Below are 18,634 nucleotides of genomic sequence, written 5' to 3' on the forward strand. Positions count from 1 at the left end.
CAACTTTACACTATTGGAACAATAATTTAAAATATATATAATTTAATTTATCTAATTAATTTATTTTAGATTTAACAAAAACAAAATCCTCAAATAACACTAAAATATTTTTTTATTTCAAAATCAAGATTTTCCCTATCTAACTAAAATACCCTCTTGCTCGGTCTTGCTTTTTTTTTTTTTTTGTTTCCAATGCACTCCTTCCGACCCAAAGCCAACCCGGCCCACTTGCAAAACTAATATGCCGACCCAGATCTAGCCGACCCAAAGCCAACCCGGCCCACTTGCAAAACTAATATACCGACCCAGGTCTAGGTTTTTTTTTAACCAGTACGACGAAGAGGAGAGCCGGCAGAACTAAGCCGCAACTCTTCTCTCGCTGTTCCCGAGCAACCGAAGAAGAAGAAGAAGAGATGGGGAAGAAGACGAAGAAGCCGGGGAGGGGAAAGGAGAAGACGGAAAGGAAGACGGCGAAAGCCGAGGAGAAGCGAGTCCGCCGGGAGACCCGCAAGGTCTCCGCGGAAGACGACATCGATGCCATCCTAGTAATCTCTCAAACCCCTCCTTAAGCCCTAGCGTCTTTCCCTCAATCCGACCCTAAGTCTTTCGCTACTGTGGTTCTCCTTTGGTTTTGGTGCAGAGAAGTATACAGAAGGAAGAGGCCAAGAAGAAGGAAGTCCATGTGGAGGAGAACGTTCCCGCCCCTTCTCCTCGTTCCAACTGTTCGGTGAGTTGAGTTCTGGTGGAGAACATGGTAAAAAAGAGAAAAAGTTTTCGTTTTGAATCGACAGCAGATGCCTTTTCTGTATTTGTTGGCTTGAATGACCCCTCTTAGTGAATTGTTTCGTCAGAAAAGCCAAAGAAATAAAAAAAAAAATTCTTTTCTCTTCTTTTGGTGTATCGCTGTTCTTTGTTTTCTTGGACTCAAAAATCTGTCAACTTGTGAAGACTCGTGAAGCTATGAATCGTGAGGCTGAGTTCAGCCGGTACTTAAAACGAACTTTTTATGAAATTTCGAGTTGTTTATGATATAATCCTGGAAGATTATAGTTGAAAGCAAGGATTCAGGTTAGCGCCCCACAGTAGCGGTCTAAATCGCGGTTCAATGAACTTGCGCACACAACGCACACACAAAGCCAAAGCCAAATAGTGGGGATAAGGTTTATATATCCCTTCCGTAAGATTTTCCGAATGTATTATATCCCTTAATAGGCATAGTTGGCTTTGTGACCCCCCTCCTCTTCCGAAAGATTTTTTGAATGTATGATATCCCTTAACAGGCATGGTTGGTTTGTGAGGGCATTCACAAAGCGAAAGCCAAATAGTTGGGATAAGATTTAGTGGTTACGTATATGGTTATATGTATGTATCTATATATATGTATGTATATATATTTATATATAATAGTTGTGTTTTGTGATAGACCTAATGCTTTTGTTGTCCTCCCTGTAGTTGACAATTAATCCATTGAAGGAGATGGAGTTGATTTTGTATGGTGGAGAATTTTACAATGGTAACAAGGTGAGAATTTGTTATTAAGTTAAATGCGGTGGAATTATTTGGTTGTGTATTCTTAGCAAATCTTAGTAGAAGTACAAATGCTTTATCAAACATCACCTCTCTTAAAGAAATGAAAAAGTGACATAGATTTACTTGTTTTTCCTAGTAAGTGTTGTATTCTAACGCAAAAATGCTACCACTTTCCCTAAGATGTTTCTCATGATTAATTTTCGTGCATTTATAAAACATGCACACTTTCTTTCCTCTATCTTCTTCACATGATTCATAATTAAGATGGTAATCAACCACAGAAGAATTTATACTCTTTCTTAGCCTCTTGATATTTCCCTATTTTTATGTCCAAAATCTTTTGGTAATAACCTGAATTTCAAATATTAGAATTTGTGCCAAAGGTTAATTGACTAGTTTGTTGCTGCAGACATTTGTTTATGGTGATCTTTATCGCTATGATGTAGAAAAAAATGAATGGAAGTTAGTATCAAGTCCTAATAGTCCACCTCCTCGTAGTGCTCATCAGGCAGTTGCATGGAAAAATAATATTTATATATTTGGTAACCGACTTAAGCTTGGCATTTTAAAAAAAATTAGCATTAATAATCTCATTGACCAAGTTTTTAATTTGGCATATCTATTTCGCCTTTTCAGGCGGTGAATTTACTTCTCCAAACCAGGAGCGTTTCCATCATTATAAGGTACAATTTTGTCTTAGCTATCCTTTTATACCATAGTCATTTTATCATTTGTTGTTTGGCATTCAACATTTTGCTGTTCTACTTTAGAGAATGGTTTGGAAAGTGAAGTGTTCTAATATAACTTCATCATCTAACAGCGTTATATGGACATGGACCTACAATTTTGAAATTTGCCTTGGAGAGTTATATTTTTGTTGAGGAAAATGGCTTGTTGTCAAACTAGACTGTATGAATGAAATTTATTCATGCTTTTATATATACAGCGTAGATGTGTTTATGTGTGTGTATATTTGTGTATATATATGTATGTATGTATGTCATTTTGATTGCACATATCTCTCACTTTGTGTGTGTATATATGTATAAACATAGAGAGAGGGCCTATCATGTGGTCACATTCAATAGTTTCGATCTTTGTTTTGGAACCTGCATTGTTAAAATGATGATGGGATTTGAGACCAACTTCGATAGATGTGACAGTAATTTGCCCACCTTTGCAGGTGTATAGGCAGATAACATAATATGTATATATATACATATGCATGTATGATTGCCCGTTAATATACATGTGTGCAGATATGTGTGCGCGCATGTGCATGCGTGCGTGTGTTTTTATATATACATTAGTGCATATATTCAGGTGCAACTTTGCTGTACTGATCTGTAGTGCCTACTTCGTTAAGATACTGTATGATGCTGAGACTTGGTTCGATGTACGAATTGAAACGGTTCATACCAATCTGAACGAAGTGGAACCCTCTGTACTACATGGTACCAACTCATATCGCATGGTTTCAGGCGTATCGTGGCTAGGAGTGAGAAAAAAGTGTCGGGAGCCTATATGGGTATCGGATATGTACCATTGGCTTCATACTAAATTGATAGCATAACTATACTTCCTGATATCACTTTTGTGGGCATTGCTTATGGGTGTATATATCTAGGATTGAAAAAAAATGATCAAATTAGACTTTATCGACTGATAAGTAGTACCGACCTTGTGTTAGCTGATATGTACTTTAATCAGCCTTAAGTTGGTATGGTAGGGACTAGCACACCGCACTTCTTGTAGAATTGGGCCAGAATACTGGAATTTAGGTGTACTGGAGTAGATCTGCGCAATGAGGCCTGGAGTGGTCCATTATTTATTGATACTATATCCAAAGTATTTTTTCTCGTTCGGTCTTGTTTTTGTTCACCATTTGAAGGTTGGAACGACTAGGTAGCAGGCAACCTATTGAGAAACGAACAGAGACTCTAAATACAAACTTATTTGCATAATACATTTAAGTAAATGTCCATTTCTTAAGATATTATATAAAGGATAAACCCCTATTTGAGTTCAATAAGAAAAATTCAAAAATCCAAATTTGTTAAGGATAATTCTTGAATTTATAACTTTTTTTTTTCAAATTCTAGATTTTTTGGCCGGGTTAAGATTTCAACTTTATTTCAACTTTTAAGGTATTCTGAAATCTTAAAGTATTATAAATTATATTTTTTCCCCAAAACATTGCAAAAATGATGATAGGACTTCAAGAAAAGTACGCTAAGAAAGGTCACGATCTTAGTTACCAAAGCATTTAAACTAAAATGATAATAAACAACACTTTGGGCTTCAAGAAATATTCATAGTTAAGTATTATGTGCATATACATTGGGGTGAAGGACTACATTATGTGTCAAAATTCAAAAAAAAAGTCATTGTTGCTCAATGAAATGATAAATGTACTTTTCCTTTGTTCATTTGTCAAAACAATGCTAGTAGTTGACAAATTCATCGTGAATGCCTTTAAATCTTCAATATCATTCATTAGTTTATTGATTTCTAGTAACCTAGTTGCATGTTATTTATTGATGTATACATAGCTTCCTGGTGTAGTTAACTTGCAAGTTATATACTAAATTAGACATAGAAAAACTTCAACACACATCAGATAGAATGACTAGGTAATTTAAATTAATACATTTACTATATTTCTGCAAAAGCTTAGCAATAAAACAATAGGATATAAGAAAAATGGCAAAATAATATTTTAAAAGGCAAAAATATGCTGCACTAGAGATATACCACCCATATCAAAGGATAGCAGTTGGTACCCTTTGTTGATGCAAATCATGATATGGTGCATTGCTTATCCGTTGGTGATACGATACCGATTGATGAGATTTGAATCTTTGTTACACATATCTATGCCCATGTATGTGTGAAAATATACATAAATTCATTTATGCATATATTTATGTGTGTGTACAAATATCTATATATTTGATATGTGCATACTTACAGGCTATAGATATCATATATACCTGTAAAGTATGCATAGATAGGCATAGATAAGCAGGCGCACCACAGACACATAGGCCTCATGCATATATGTATGTGTTTATGCTTGCATATGTGCATGTATATATGCACGCACGCATGCATGCATGAACCTGGCTTGAATTCTGTTTGAGTCTATTTAAAACACTTGGTGTCCAGTTTGTTGTGAAGATGAAATTGAATCCTCTATTGGATAAAGGCATAATATATGCAATCTCAGTAACCTTTGGCCCCTATTGCAAGTACAATATAAACATGTATAAAACATTGTCACATTATATAACAATCTTTCTTAGGTGCCTTTCAAACTCATTGTTGATCAACCATTCAGAAATTGTCTAATATATAACCAAGATGTTCGTTATCATGTCTTCAGGAATATGTCTTGATGTGCTATGTTAGATCCAAAAAATTCGGTAGTAGTCTCATATAGTTGTTGGGTGAATTGTTGAACACTCTTGGCGTGATTTGCTTGTTTATGGGCAACCAAGTTAACAGCAATATGGATATTAGATTAGATTTGTTGGTATGGTGGAAAGGCAAAGTCTAGCAAATGAGATAATCATGTTGACCTCTAAATGTGATTCTTACTACTATTTCATGTAGGGCAAGCTACATGGGATATGTATCATGCATATCCAGTTTAAGCATTGTATATAGTTTTTGTGTTTTCTAATCGTGTATTGCATTAAGCTATTACCACATTACCCAGTTATGTTCTCAATAATCTTTGGCATTTTTTACAAAAAGTGGCTGCCCCAGGACTCGAACACATGCCACCACACATATCTGCCCAAGCCTTTACCACTGAACCAAGCAATGGTCTCTTGCATCAAGCTGTTAAGATATCCTTAATGATTTTTATAAAAAGGGCGAGGTTTGTGTTGATGATAGGTTAAGATATAATTATCTTGATATGTAATTGATTTGTTTTGTGAACATGTCAGCGTATTTCATTAATGTAGGCCTCCATGGGGTTATATGTCTGATATGGGTCAACATTAACATGTTATGACTCTATTGATCCAACTTGTTCATGCTGGCTAGATAATTTAATGACCTCTGCTTTAGAACTTTGTAATTTTTATATGCCATGCAACCAATGTTTGCAAGTGCATACACACATATATCAGCTCCTTTCTTATTCTCATCTTGGTTGCATACTTTTTAATCATTGCATTGTCTATGTTTGTTAGATGCAATTCTCTTAATTGCAATCATTGTTATTCATTATGAGACATGGGTGGTACCTCTAGATGTATTATTATCTAAAATCAGAAGTACATTAGGTGGGGGTACATCTTGATCAAGCCCCACAGATGATAATTCTTTTTATTGAAGCTCTCTTGTTTTTTGATAATCACAAAACCTGGAATAATTTTACCATTATAACTAGCTCCTTGATTGAACTTCATGTTGCAGGATTTTTGGATGTTTGATTTGAAAACTAATCAATGGGAACAACTACTTATTAAAGGATGTCCAAGTGCACGCTCAGGACATCGCATGGTATGCTTCAAGTTCTAATTTCTTTATGATAAACTTTATAACAAATAATAATCCTTTATGTCCTCACTCTCCAAATAAAAAGAAATGAAAGGAAGTAAAAAAGAGATTTTTTGCATTTCTTGATGCTAGTAAAATTTAAATTGCATAGGTGAATGGAGGTAAAAAGGTTCCATGCATGAAGAAGAAATGTTTAGAGAGCCAACAAATGCTAGAGTAAGCAACAGGAAGAACAATTCCATCTAACTACTATATTTTACCAAAAACTTTCATATCCTTTTTTTTTAGGAACCAAGTTGGTTCTAGGTCTAACAATCTCAAATTACTATTTACTTATAATTTTTTAATGGTTTTTGACTATAGCATATATTTTGATGTATGTAAAGTATATAATTGTTTGTATATATTAATGTTGCACAATAATTCATCCATTCATGTATAGTGTACTCTTATTCTATTTAAATTTGTAATTCTAAAACTAATATGGTCAAAATGAATCCATCACTACCCATGTTCTTTGGCTTAGTACCGTACCCTGTATATGTAACATACTGATATAGGCAATATATAGCTTGTCCCCTTACAACATGGGTCAATATGGCACGCCTTCTTACCAGTATATACTATATAGTATTTTGTGCAGTTGAGACAATAGCTGTGTGGTACCAGTAATGTAGCAGATCAATAAGGTGCAACCCTATATTGGCTGGTACAGGTTGGTAATGCAAGTATTGATCACTACTACAACATACAATTTCTTATATGGAAGAGGCTTAAGGTGGTATTTGATACCATGATAACTAACTAATTGATTCCAAAAGCTTAAGCTGATAGAGAATGGGTCACAACGTATGGTAGAATTAGCAATTTTGTACAGGGTAAGTTGATTATTTGGATTTTAAATATTAATTTAATATGAAGATTCATATTTTTATTTTATTTATTTATTTTTTATACTTGAAATCGCTATATCAATCACAGATATTGCTAAATTTTAAATTGGATTAGCAATTTTATATATCATCTTGTCACGTGAAATATCAATATGAAGTATTTAGAGTAATATTATAATGCATTTTCTTGTCCCTAAATTTATTACATTTATTTTGAATTACAGTTTATCTGAAGTAAGTTATATCTTATATGGCATGAATATATATATATATATATATATATATATTTAAATCTACAATGTGTCATATATAACTTAATTTTAGCAACTTAATTATATTGTATGCAAGATTATAAATTAGTGCATTAGTTGTTTGGAATGGTGGAGGAAGGGCCACGTAGATTAGAGGAGAAAGATTTTGGGAGGGTTTGGAGAGATTTTAGGAGCAGGAATGTTTTTTTTTTTTTTTTTTTTTGTACATACAGGCAGTCACACCACTCTGGTGTGAGAGCTGGAGTGTTTACCGATAGAAGGTTGAGGAGAAAATTGAAAGGTTCTTACTAATAATTAGTAAAAATCTTAGAAGTGGGAAAATGCTTATTTATTTTCTTCCTATTTCTATGCTGTGTACTTTATTTGTGAATGAAAATTGAAGCGAAAATAACTAAATAAAGCAATAGTCAAAACTTGCTTTCTTGGCATGCTCTAAATAATGATTTCAGAATCTTGAGAAGGGCATAAGAGCTTTCATTCATTCGATAGTACATGACAAGCATAGCATTGCTTTGTGCCCACAAATTTGCACGGTGCATACATGCAGTCACATTATGTGCGTTCAATCACATGCATGCCTGTTTGGCATGGACATGCATGCTTGTATGATTGATGACATGGGTAGGCAGCGGGCATGGCAGCTGCTTGGTGGGTCAGTGTGAGTGTGGTGGCATGTGTTTGTGGTTCTGCAAACACATTTGGGTGCAGTGAGTTGTCATTGCATGTCTGTTTGTGTGTGCATGTCTCATGTATGCTTGCACATATCCATGCTTGTTACATTGTGTGTGCATGTTCGTGCTTGTGCATATGCATGACAATCTGTTAACTATGTAATTATACATGTGTTATTAATGCTTGTTATATGTTTCATAATTCATTAGCATAATATATGTACAACAATTCTCAGTCTCAAACCATTTCTTCTTATCAGGTCTTATACAAGCACAAGATTATTGTTTTTGGTGGCTTTTATGACACTCTTAGAGAAGTGAGGTTGTTACTTGGTTCAACCATTACAGATTTTACAGGTCTTGCTAATTTGATTTATTTTTTTGCATGATGACCGTGCTAGTCTGAAAGTTGTTGGTTTTCAACTCTCTAAGTTTTCTTTATATTTTTCTTGTTGTACTAGAGCTAGTTGTGAAAGGCTTGCATGCATTGGTGGTAACGTGCAGCCGTGCACATTATATAATTGATAATATATCATTTGTGGACATATATTAATGCAGCTCATTGCAGTCTTTCCATTTGATTTATTGAGGAGGTGGTACACTTTAGGAAGGGATTCATACAAATTCTCTATATCTACTTGATCAGCCAACTATATCAGCAGTAACTCAAGGGTCCTGTTTCAACCAACCCTGGTGGATGCTTGGCACATAGAATTTCTTGGGTGCAACAAGAATATGGGCTATAGACATGATACTCTACAGATACATCAATATGACGTATATCAATGAATATATATGTATTCCATACAAAGATACACGCATACAGACATAATGTACAAATGTATGTGAATGTACGTATATAATAGGCTATTTAAAATGACATTGTCCATACTTGTACGATGGTATCAACTTTTACAAGGTCATCATTTAGTTATTATTCAAATCCATAGACCCCAATCTGTACTTCATATTTTAATATTAACATTATAGGCTCTGGAAAAGACCATTCATGCTTGAAAGGTTAGCAATAAAAAAAAAGGAACAAGAAAATGCTTTTTCTCCTCATGTTTGGAGGTATCAAGAAAGTATCTTTAGTATATCTGGAAGTATCCAGTGTGTTTTATTAACTTTGAAAAATAGATATTAACACAAGTATGAAACATGTTTTGAGAAGCATTCAACGGGTATCAATATCCGATATGTATTTATTTTGGAAACATGAAATGTGATTTGAACTATACATGCTTCCTGGACAACAGAGAGAAATTTTTGTGCGCGCACACACACATATAGAGCTTGCAAGAACTCCTCCCTTGAGCCTTAAATAGGATCACCTAATTGCCAAATTTCTGCACCTTTTCAGCCAATGAAATTGTTATTTGATGACCTTGGCATGTCCTCTGGTTGCTCCCAAAAACTCTTAGGAAACAAATTCCTCAATATCATATTGGCTTTCATAAACTAATAGCTTAAGAACCTTGAAGTATTTCTATAGAAACACCTCAACATGGTTCTGCATTTCCAAGTGTCAATAGTTAGGTCGCATGTTCACAATCAGAAGATTCTGTTTTTATTTAGTATAGCATCCTTTAAAGGAAAAAACATTTCGTAATAGTGGAATCTATTTGATTACTTGCTTTGTTGATGTTATGAGATACGTATTCGAATGTTGTGAGAACACTTAAATGCAATCCCACTCGTTAAAAACAATCTAAATTTGTTAATGGAATGTCACTCTCATTTAGGAAATGTGGCTTCCTATATCATTTATTTCATATCTTACTATCATAACCATAACCATCAAACCTCATCCCACCTATTTGGGGATAGCTTTATGGATCCTCATTCCCCAGGAGTTCATATATAAAGCTCCCCTGACATGACTCTTAGCTTTTCCATTTCTTTCCTTACAACCTTTATCTAAACCACTTTAGGTCTTCTCTTTTACATCTTTAACAGAAATTAAAGTACATCTTCCTATGAGTCCCGTCAGATGTTTGTTGTACATTGTTCATATATCCAATGGATTCTCCATCACTTTGCTCTTAGTTTGTGCAACTCCAACAAGTCATCTAATCAATATTTGATGAAGTCATGCATTAGGAGTTGTTCTCAATGCGGTTTTATTTGTTTTTATTATCTAATTAGGGGGTCAGTATATTTGAGATAATTATGTATGACACATGAGACTTAGTTGGTAATTCAGTCACTTTATTGTTTCAGTTTGTGTCTATATTAGGAGTCCTGATGTGAGTCTAATAATGAGCTGGCTACTCGGTTAAAAAATGTTTTGGGCAGCTATTTACTTTAGGTTCATTTTCATATTTAAGAATAAAAGATGTTTAAAGTAGGGGCTGCCGGCTATTAGTGGGTTTTTTTAGAGTTGCATGTGAGTTATTTTGAAAGCAATAAGAGATGCAGCCATCTTTTATGTTCTTCTCTTTTCCATTTTTTTCTTCTTAGTCTTCTCAGTTTCCACCTCATTCTGCTGCTTAACAATCTCTCTCCTGCTGTGTTCAAATCCAGCAGATTACCATTGTACTCAAATCTGAATGGGGCTATACCAAGAACTGACCATACGGCATTGTGGTGCATTTATCATACCTAGACATATTGAGGCAAGGTTCGCCAACTCAGAATCAGAACTGTGCTGGTTGGCTGATAGTATGAGTCAGTACAACCCCATATCAGACCGTACCAGGCCCAAATTGATATGGAGATAAGGGTGAACCAGGGAGGAAAAGAGAGAGAGGGGGGAGGGAGGGAGGGAAGCAAAGGTAGGCCGATGAAGACGTCGCAGTGGCCATGGAGGGCTGCGAGGTTCTAGGGATTTGTGGTTCTCTACAAGAGGAGATAGAGAGATAGGGGGAGGGAGAGAAATGGAGGAGAGGAAAGAGGCAGGGAGGCGTCGGACGGCTGAAATCGATTCCATGGATACCATGGGTTGCCTGTTCTTTGCCTTTTTTTCTTTAAAATTCGATACACAATGAAGCCGACAAACAAGCTAGCAATAGATTTGCTAGCTTCACTATGCATCATCTTAAAAAAAAGTGATGAATAGGGGTAGGTCATCTTCGTTTTGAATCCGCAGCGTTCGTGGGGTCAATTTTGGCCATTTGGCATACGATGGCCACCCACGGCCTCCGATAGTCTCTCCGTTGTCTTCCCCTCTCTCCATTTCTCTCCTCACCCCTCTCTCTATCTCTCTCTCGAATCTCCTCTTGAGGGCGACCACGAAGCCTCGAAGGCCCTCCGACGGCCTCGATGGGCCATCACCGGGCTTTCTCTCCTTTCCTCCCCTCCTCTCTCTCTCTCTCTCTTGCTCCATTTTTGCTGACGTTTCGAATCGAACACCTGAAAAGCATTGGTTGGCCATTACTATGGTTTGGCATGCCTCGAACACTTGGTTCGAGGCGGTTCAACATTTCATGTATATGTGCCATGTGCCATACCAAGGTGTATCAACGAACCATACATTGATATAGGAGTATATTGTGTTAGAACTCACCCTAGGGACGTGGAGACTTGGTATTCAACCAGAAATAAGGAGAAAAAAGCAAGATGGGACGTCCAAGACCGTTGGGAGGCGGCTTGGTGTGGGCTGCCTGCTTCTAGAAGCAAGGAGGGTGCCTTCTCAAACCCTGGAATCTGTGGCGTCAACCTATAAGATTTATTGTTTTTCTAATTTCTTCTCTAGCCGAATGTGAGAGATTGCAGGGATTTATGGATGGAATCAAATATGTAGTATTTACAGAAAAAAGTATTTGGTTATTGGGGAACAATCAATATACTTCTAATGTCGAATCAGGATTAACTAGGAATCCTGTCGTCTACCGCCAAATTCATTAGGAACTGTTTTCATTTTTGGAGGGGAGATTCCTTCTCCTGTATGTCTATGTACTAATCATATGTAACCGCGGTACCCCCATATTGCATTACCTAAAAACTTTAAATATACTCATTCCTCAGTCTAGTTTTACCATAATCCATCTTAACATTCTTAATTTTTCTACTTTTTTTCCAGAACCCTCTAGATTGCCAGCATTCTGAGCCATAAAACCAGTGTTTGCCATATCGTGTCGAACCGACAGTACACTCAGTATCGTATTGGACTGGCGGAAAATCGGTATGATTCGGTCGGTAAATTAGGTACACCGGCAGTATGGAAGGAAAAAAGTGAGAAAGTGAGAAAGAGAGAGAGAGGAGGAGAGAGAGGGAGGTGGGAGCCGTCGGAGGCCGGCGGTGGCCGGCTGCGGCTGTCGGAGGGCTTTCAGCCCCGTATCGCCCGATAGGGCTTTCAAAAGAGTAAGAAAGAGAGAGAGATCGCTCGGGGGGAGGGATCTACGGACGGACGGCGTCTGTCGCGACTCCCGATGGCGGCGAGCCGACGCCGACAGCTGAGGGCGGTGGCGCAGCGGAGCCCCTCCGTGGCTTGCCCCCTTCTTTTTCGAAATAGACGGTTTGTTTTGATTTTTTTTTTTGTTTTAAACTTATGAAGTCGACAACTGCGTTGTCGACTTAATAGATTTTTTTAAAAAAAACAAAAATTATGAAGTTTGCCGGCTTCACTTAAAACTATTTTTTTTTAAAAAATTACGAAACAGGAGCGACGCCTCTGTTTCACGCCCGCGGCGCCGCCCGCACGGACTGCACCCTCCGGCGGCCCGTCGGCTCCTTCCCTCCCTTTTTTCTTTCTTCCTCTCTCTCTATTTCTCTCTTTCTCTCTTTTTCTTCTTTCGGTTCGGGTTGCCTTCGTCGGTTCGGTACGATACGAAACCATACCGAACCGTACCGTCGGCCGGCCGATACGGCCGGTACCGGTTCAGCATACCTTGCATAAAACATTAGGCCTTATTGCTATAAAATTTTCTTGAGGGCTTCAAGGTTTGTTGATCATATAGTAATAACATAGAAGCTCCTTACCACCGCATCCAACCTGCTAAAATCCATTACATATCTTAGGATCCAAAATATATGATGTTTAGTCCAGGAATGGTGTTTCTCTACTTAGATGCCACTAACATGTTGTGCATAGAGCATTGATACTTATGAGCATCATATATGATGTACATGTTTTTAAATAATGCACATGTATATCCACATGTGCTACTTATATATATTTTGTTTTCAATGGCTGTCCTGGGCAAAAAATTTCTCCTTTACACATGTCCATCTCCCTTTTCCTTTCATGCAGCAAAAAATCGATGCTTTTAACCATTAGGAAAAAATGGATTCGGTTCTTGATTTTGAAAATTTAAAATTTAGTTAGAATATCTACATGCATGTGCATTGCGAATCATGCAGAAGCAAATGCCCATATTGTTCAGTTCCTAAATTATGTAAAAATAAAACAAATTTACTTAACAATGTCGTCTTTGTTCTTGGATTTTATTCTATATCTGTGTTTTTGTTTGCCAAATCATCCAAAATTACCATTCCTATAAATGTCCATGTATCCTTCTTAGAAGTTCTAAGAATTTATTAGTTTCTTGTTATTGCGTATAGAATCATAAAATGTAATTATATCCGAATTTGCTATGGTTTTGCAGGTATTTTAATGATTTGCATGTTTTTGATCTCGATCAGTTCAAGGTGAATGTTACTTGAGCTTTTGGTCAATTGGTAGCATGCATTAGGTTATAGTTTATATTTTATCTTCAGCTTGTTTTTTTATGGGCCATCTTTGCTTTATTAGTACTTTGCATTAGGTATTTAGGTTGGTGGTGGGCCTTCTCAATCTGTTTTATCTATGTATATAACAAATACATGCATTTCTAACTGTAGTGGCAAGAAATAAAACCTCGGCCTGGATGCATGTGGCCTAGTGCGAGGAGTGGTTTTCAACTTTTTGTTTTCCAAGATCAAGTAAGTCAACTAGTAGATTATCTTCTTCTCTTAAACTACATTTGTTGCTGTATGCTGATCTTTGGATTGTTTATTATTCCTCTTGCTCAGTTGATCTATTCATATTGAGCATCTATATTAGGTGATCATGCTGTATTTCATGTTTATATTGTCTAATTAATCTTCATAAATTTTGTATTTGAAAAACTATAATCTTGGCTGCAGCTGGTACATATTTTTGGCTTCATACTGCTGCATTCGGTAATTAGTAACATCATTCTATAACTTCCCCTTATATTGTGTCGCTTTGCTAGGTCACAATGGTGCTAAGACCCTAGTGATGCAACTGCCATGGTTCATCCTAGCCAGGATGGACTAGGATGGCCTGGTCTACAGAGACCTGTGGTCCCAAGATGCATTCTAGGACCACATCTCTCTCTGGTTCAGTACAATACCGCCAGGATGGACTGGGCCTAATTGCTGTTTTGCAAATCTAGTATGGAAATATTAGTGTGGTTTGGAATTTTCCGTAATTATGATTTATGACCATAGCCATTGGACATATGAGCTCAGATCCTTCATATATCATTTTTATTAGGACTACATTTAGTGTCCCTGCAACTTTCTGTATCTCTTTTTACACTTTTGTTTGTTTTACTGTGGGTCTTTCCCTTCTGTTTCCTCTTATTACTGGTCCAAGTACCTCTATATGATAGTGCCCTTTAGATCTTTTCTATGTGCCTTTCCTGTCTTCATTGGCTCTCCCTAGCTTTGTGATCATGTGTTGCACTGTTATGCCTCATCTAATTTTTTATTCCTCAGCTTGTTTTCCTAGTTCTAATGGTCATCCATGCTTGGGTTCTTGGTTTGTTGATTGCCCAGCATTCATTTTTTGATACCGACACATGCAAGACATGAAACTGATTACATTGTATTACCTCTTAAACATATCAATTGAAGTTTCACTTTCATCTCCATTCAAGTTTGAATTACACTATTTGCGCTACCTTTATTTTTAGACCCATATTCCAAGGATATTCTTTTTGTGGCATTTCTGTTTCAGCATTCATTCCTATCATTTTCTCATTAATTGACACATACCATCGTCAAATGGCATATGTCATGATTTATTGTCCTGAATATTGGCTATGAGTTCATCTATGGCAAGTATAAAGAGATTTGGGCTTAGTTTTGACTTTTAGATTAGGCTTGATGTGATGAGACTTGGTACACCATAAATTATTGTGATTGTTATTGTCTTATTGTACATATATTGAACAAGTTTAGTGTACCCTTTATCTGTTCCTTTTTCTTTTCAATGCCTATTTGGTTACTCATTTACCTGGCGTGAGACTCACATCAATTTGCCAAATTGTCTTTACGAAGATTTCAAGGAATTGCTTATGCAAGAAGACACATTTCGTAGCGATCCTCTGGGCATAAATTTTACAATATGGATAAGATTATTTTCATTTTTCTTGAATTTATTTGATTAACATCACCTTTAATTCCATAATGTAGTTCATCTCTTTCTTTTCTCCTGTGGTAAGTAGTTGAATTTGTAGGTTACTTTTGTTGCTGTATGTCTGTATCGCAATCTGTTGGATTTTGCTTGTGTTCGAGCTAAATTTTTACTATTTTGCAAGCTTAATAAGTGGGTGCTTTCTTATACTGTGCATCTACTAGTAAAGAACAATAGTAATGCAATCCTAGTTATGTACATGATATACCCACAAAGTTACTTTATGTTCAAATATTCTATTTCTTTAAGGATAATTGAAGTGTTGAATATGATGCCTTCAATTAAGGTTGGCCGCACTGGTATTGGGATCCATATCGGTTGTCTAGTGGTATGGTATAGTACAATATAGATATCATATCGTTCTAGTTTGTTTCGCGCCCCTTTTTTTATTTTCAAATTTTGAACTAAAGTCGGCATATGGTTTGCCGTCTTTAATTCAAAATTCGAAAATAAAAAGGAGGGAGAGGGAGAAGGGAACACAAAAATGGGGAAAGTGAGGGAGGGAGGGGATGAGATGGGATGCCGAATCACTTAGTCCAGAGCCCTTTCAGATGCAGTCGAGAGACAGAGAGAGAGAGAGAGAGAGCTACCTTCTTCAGCATCGATAGCATTTGAGAGAGGTGAAAATTGAGAGGGCCTAAGGTTTCATTGGGAAGAACCTTTGAGAGAGACATGAGATGCTTTGAGAGGGGGCAATTGGTAGAGGCTGAATTGATCCAACGGGTTGAACCAAGGATTGCCGAACTAGATTTGGACCTTGTTCTGGCGACGTGGGGTAGGTTCGGTATGGGTCCATATTAGTCCGTGCTGGGTTGAACCGACAAGGCAAAGAAGGGAAGAGGGAGGAGAAAGAAAGGGAGGGGGATAGAAGGAGAGGGAGAGGAAGAGAGGGCCTTCGGTGGCCCTCCATTGGAGGCTATCGGAGGCCATCCAAGCTCTTGCCGAGCTTGTTAAGAGCGGAGGGAGGGAAGAAGAGAGGAGAGATGCTTACCAGGTCACCGGAGGCCTTGGAGGCCTTCGGATGGACGTCACCGCCGCTGCGAGGGAGGCTGAGGGCGACCTAGGTTGTAGGAGGGCAGAGGCCATCATCCATGCATTGTCCGCTTCACCCAATAAAAAGCAAAAAAAAAAAAAGAAATAGGGGCAAACCTCTGTTTCGAACTAGAGGAGGGTGGAGGCCCTCCTCCGGTCTCGGTTGCCCTCAGCCTCCTCGGAGCCGGCTTGCCAGCCATCGGAGAGGTTGTGGCGGCATCGCCGTTCATCTAAAGGCCTCTGAGGGCCTCTAGTTGTCCGGTGAGCATCTTCCCTTTCTCTCCTTCCCTTCTTCATCCTTACCAAGCTTGGCAAGAGCTTGGATGGTCTCTGGCCATCGGAGACCCTCTCTTCCTCTCCCTTCCTTCTCTCCCTTCCTCTCGTTCTTCTCCTTTCCTCCGAGATGGCCGATGTGCTATTTGTTCATCGGAACCGGATTAGTATCCTGCTGGTACAGTTCGGCATGGCCTGAACCATCTGGTTTGGGATGGTTCAGTGAATGCCGGGTTGAACCATTCTTGGTTGGTGTTGATCCAATTCGGTACGGGCCAAATCACTGGTTCGGTAGACCTTGCTTGCAATGGTTACATTGACAAAAATACTTTTACCTTGTTGTCTTCCAACAAGATTTGCCATATTGTGGTACTGAATAGGTATATCATTCCTACTATTACTAATATTGAATCGGTATGCCTACCATACTGACACTCGTCTCGCCGTCTTGTAGTGTATTGCCTCTCGACACTATAATAGAATGGTACATTATGGGTTTGATATTGAGATGGCGAACCTTGCTTCCAATATATTAGCATATAATGACAAATAGCTTTGTCAATTTTAATTTGAAGATAAATAAATATTCATAAGAAAAATAAATTATTTTTATTATAGATTTATGGTGCTTTTTTAATAATTGATGTGTATAATTTACCCCGTAAATGTATTTTTGGCTCTTACTGTTACATCAGGTAATGTGTATGTAAGTATAGATGGTAAGGACTACATGCCTTCCAATTCCAAAATCAATAATGGGGCATCCAAATTGAAGTTCTATACCATTGATCATGAGCTGTATCATAAAAATATCTAGAAATCAAAATCATATATTTTAGTGGTCTGTAATATATATATCATGTGGACACAAATATGGAAGATTTCTATTTTGCTAGTATGCTAAAATACATGATGAAGCATTTAGATTGAGAATCGACCTTATTAATCATGATTACACATGTTTAAGTATATATAGGTTCAAAAATCAATAGATCTAAATAATGCTAAGAAAATAACAAAACATGATCTCATATCATTTTAACAGTTCATTTTTTGTCCACTTGATGCACCGGTTAGGGATGATCAAAACACATGATTTTTGGTTTCTAAGCATTTTCAATGGTGCAGATTATAATAACTGGTGTAGATCTTCAATTTGAATATCCCATTATGAGAAACCAAAATAAGTGGAGACAGCAAAGAGGATATTAGTAGAGCTAGACTGGCCAAATAGATAGCTGCCACCACTTTGGTTAAAGTTAGCACATCTTGAAACACATTTGGACTAATATTTGTGTTGCCACGCATCGAAATAATAGATTACGTTAGTCATTATCTTGTTATTTGATATTGTTAAGTGGGAGTGTTAAATCTATTGGTATGAAACCCTCAAAGCATCTCTCTCTCTCTCTCTCCTCCTCTCTGATTGCAAGACTTTTAGATGTTATGGGCTTGGAGGTGCTGATTCCTTGTCTGTATAATCAAAACTTCCATTCTGTATTACTTTCATTGGATTTGGACACACTTGTCATTCAAATATAAACATGTCTATGGGTAAAGAGAGCATGCGTGCCTGCACGACAGAGAATTTTAATAAATCCTCCATTGAGAACTGGAATGCAAATTTTATTAGTGAGAAATTATGAGACACACCACTTTTATTGAAACCGTTTGTGATGAGCTGCACATCTCAGTTCACATTTCAACCAGATTTCAACAAGTTTGAATATTGACAAACAATGGATTAAATAATTTTATCTCATCTTAGGACCTTTCCAAATTATCAATACTTGATGCACATGTAAGAGAACTGTAAAATGTTTGTTTTTTTTTTATTTGTTACTTTATAGGCATATTAGTTATTCTATCATGATCGTTAGAATGATTTATATTTGTATGGTTTACCGTGTAATTTTTGCACTGACAGGATTTGTTTTCTATGATTATGATTCTTGTTGAACTCTCTCTTTCCATACTTATATGTGCATAAACACACTGCCTCGTCGGTCTTATGTAATTGTTTGAATTGTTTTGCTGTTTATGAATTCTCTTTGACTTGATTAAGGGATCAGTGGAATTCTA

The 18,634-nt window shown here is 37.0% G+C and overlaps 1 protein-coding gene across 2 annotated transcripts in view; it reads left to right on the forward strand.

The window, feature by feature from the left end:
- Window positions 1-313: 313 nt before the first annotated feature.
- LOC105051345 (uncharacterized) overlaps window positions 314-18,634 on the forward strand; it is a 39,584-nt gene continuing 21,263 nt past the window's right edge. Inside the window, exons 1-9 of one of the 2 annotated variants that reach the window (XM_010931718.3) lie at window positions 314-545; window positions 641-727; window positions 1,453-1,521; window positions 1,940-2,072; window positions 2,167-2,213; window positions 5,962-6,048; window positions 8,142-8,203; window positions 13,431-13,473; window positions 13,666-13,746. In XM_010931718.3, coding sequence (XP_010930020.3) covers window positions 414-545; window positions 641-727; window positions 1,453-1,521; window positions 1,940-2,072; window positions 2,167-2,213; window positions 5,962-6,048; window positions 8,142-8,203; window positions 13,431-13,473; window positions 13,666-13,746 — 741 coding nt within the window. In that variant the 5' untranslated portion in view covers window positions 314-413. The remainder of the gene's footprint in view (window positions 546-640; window positions 728-1,452; window positions 1,522-1,939; window positions 2,073-2,166; window positions 2,214-5,961; window positions 6,049-8,141; window positions 8,204-13,430; window positions 13,474-13,665; window positions 13,747-18,634) is intronic. The other variant, XM_073243255.1, reaches the window with a different exon arrangement.

This window comes from Elaeis guineensis, chromosome 9 (assembly GCF_000442705.2).
Source record: "Elaeis guineensis isolate ETL-2024a chromosome 9, EG11, whole genome shotgun sequence".
In the NCBI taxonomy this organism is placed as follows: Eukaryota; Viridiplantae; Streptophyta; class Magnoliopsida; order Arecales; family Arecaceae; genus Elaeis; species Elaeis guineensis.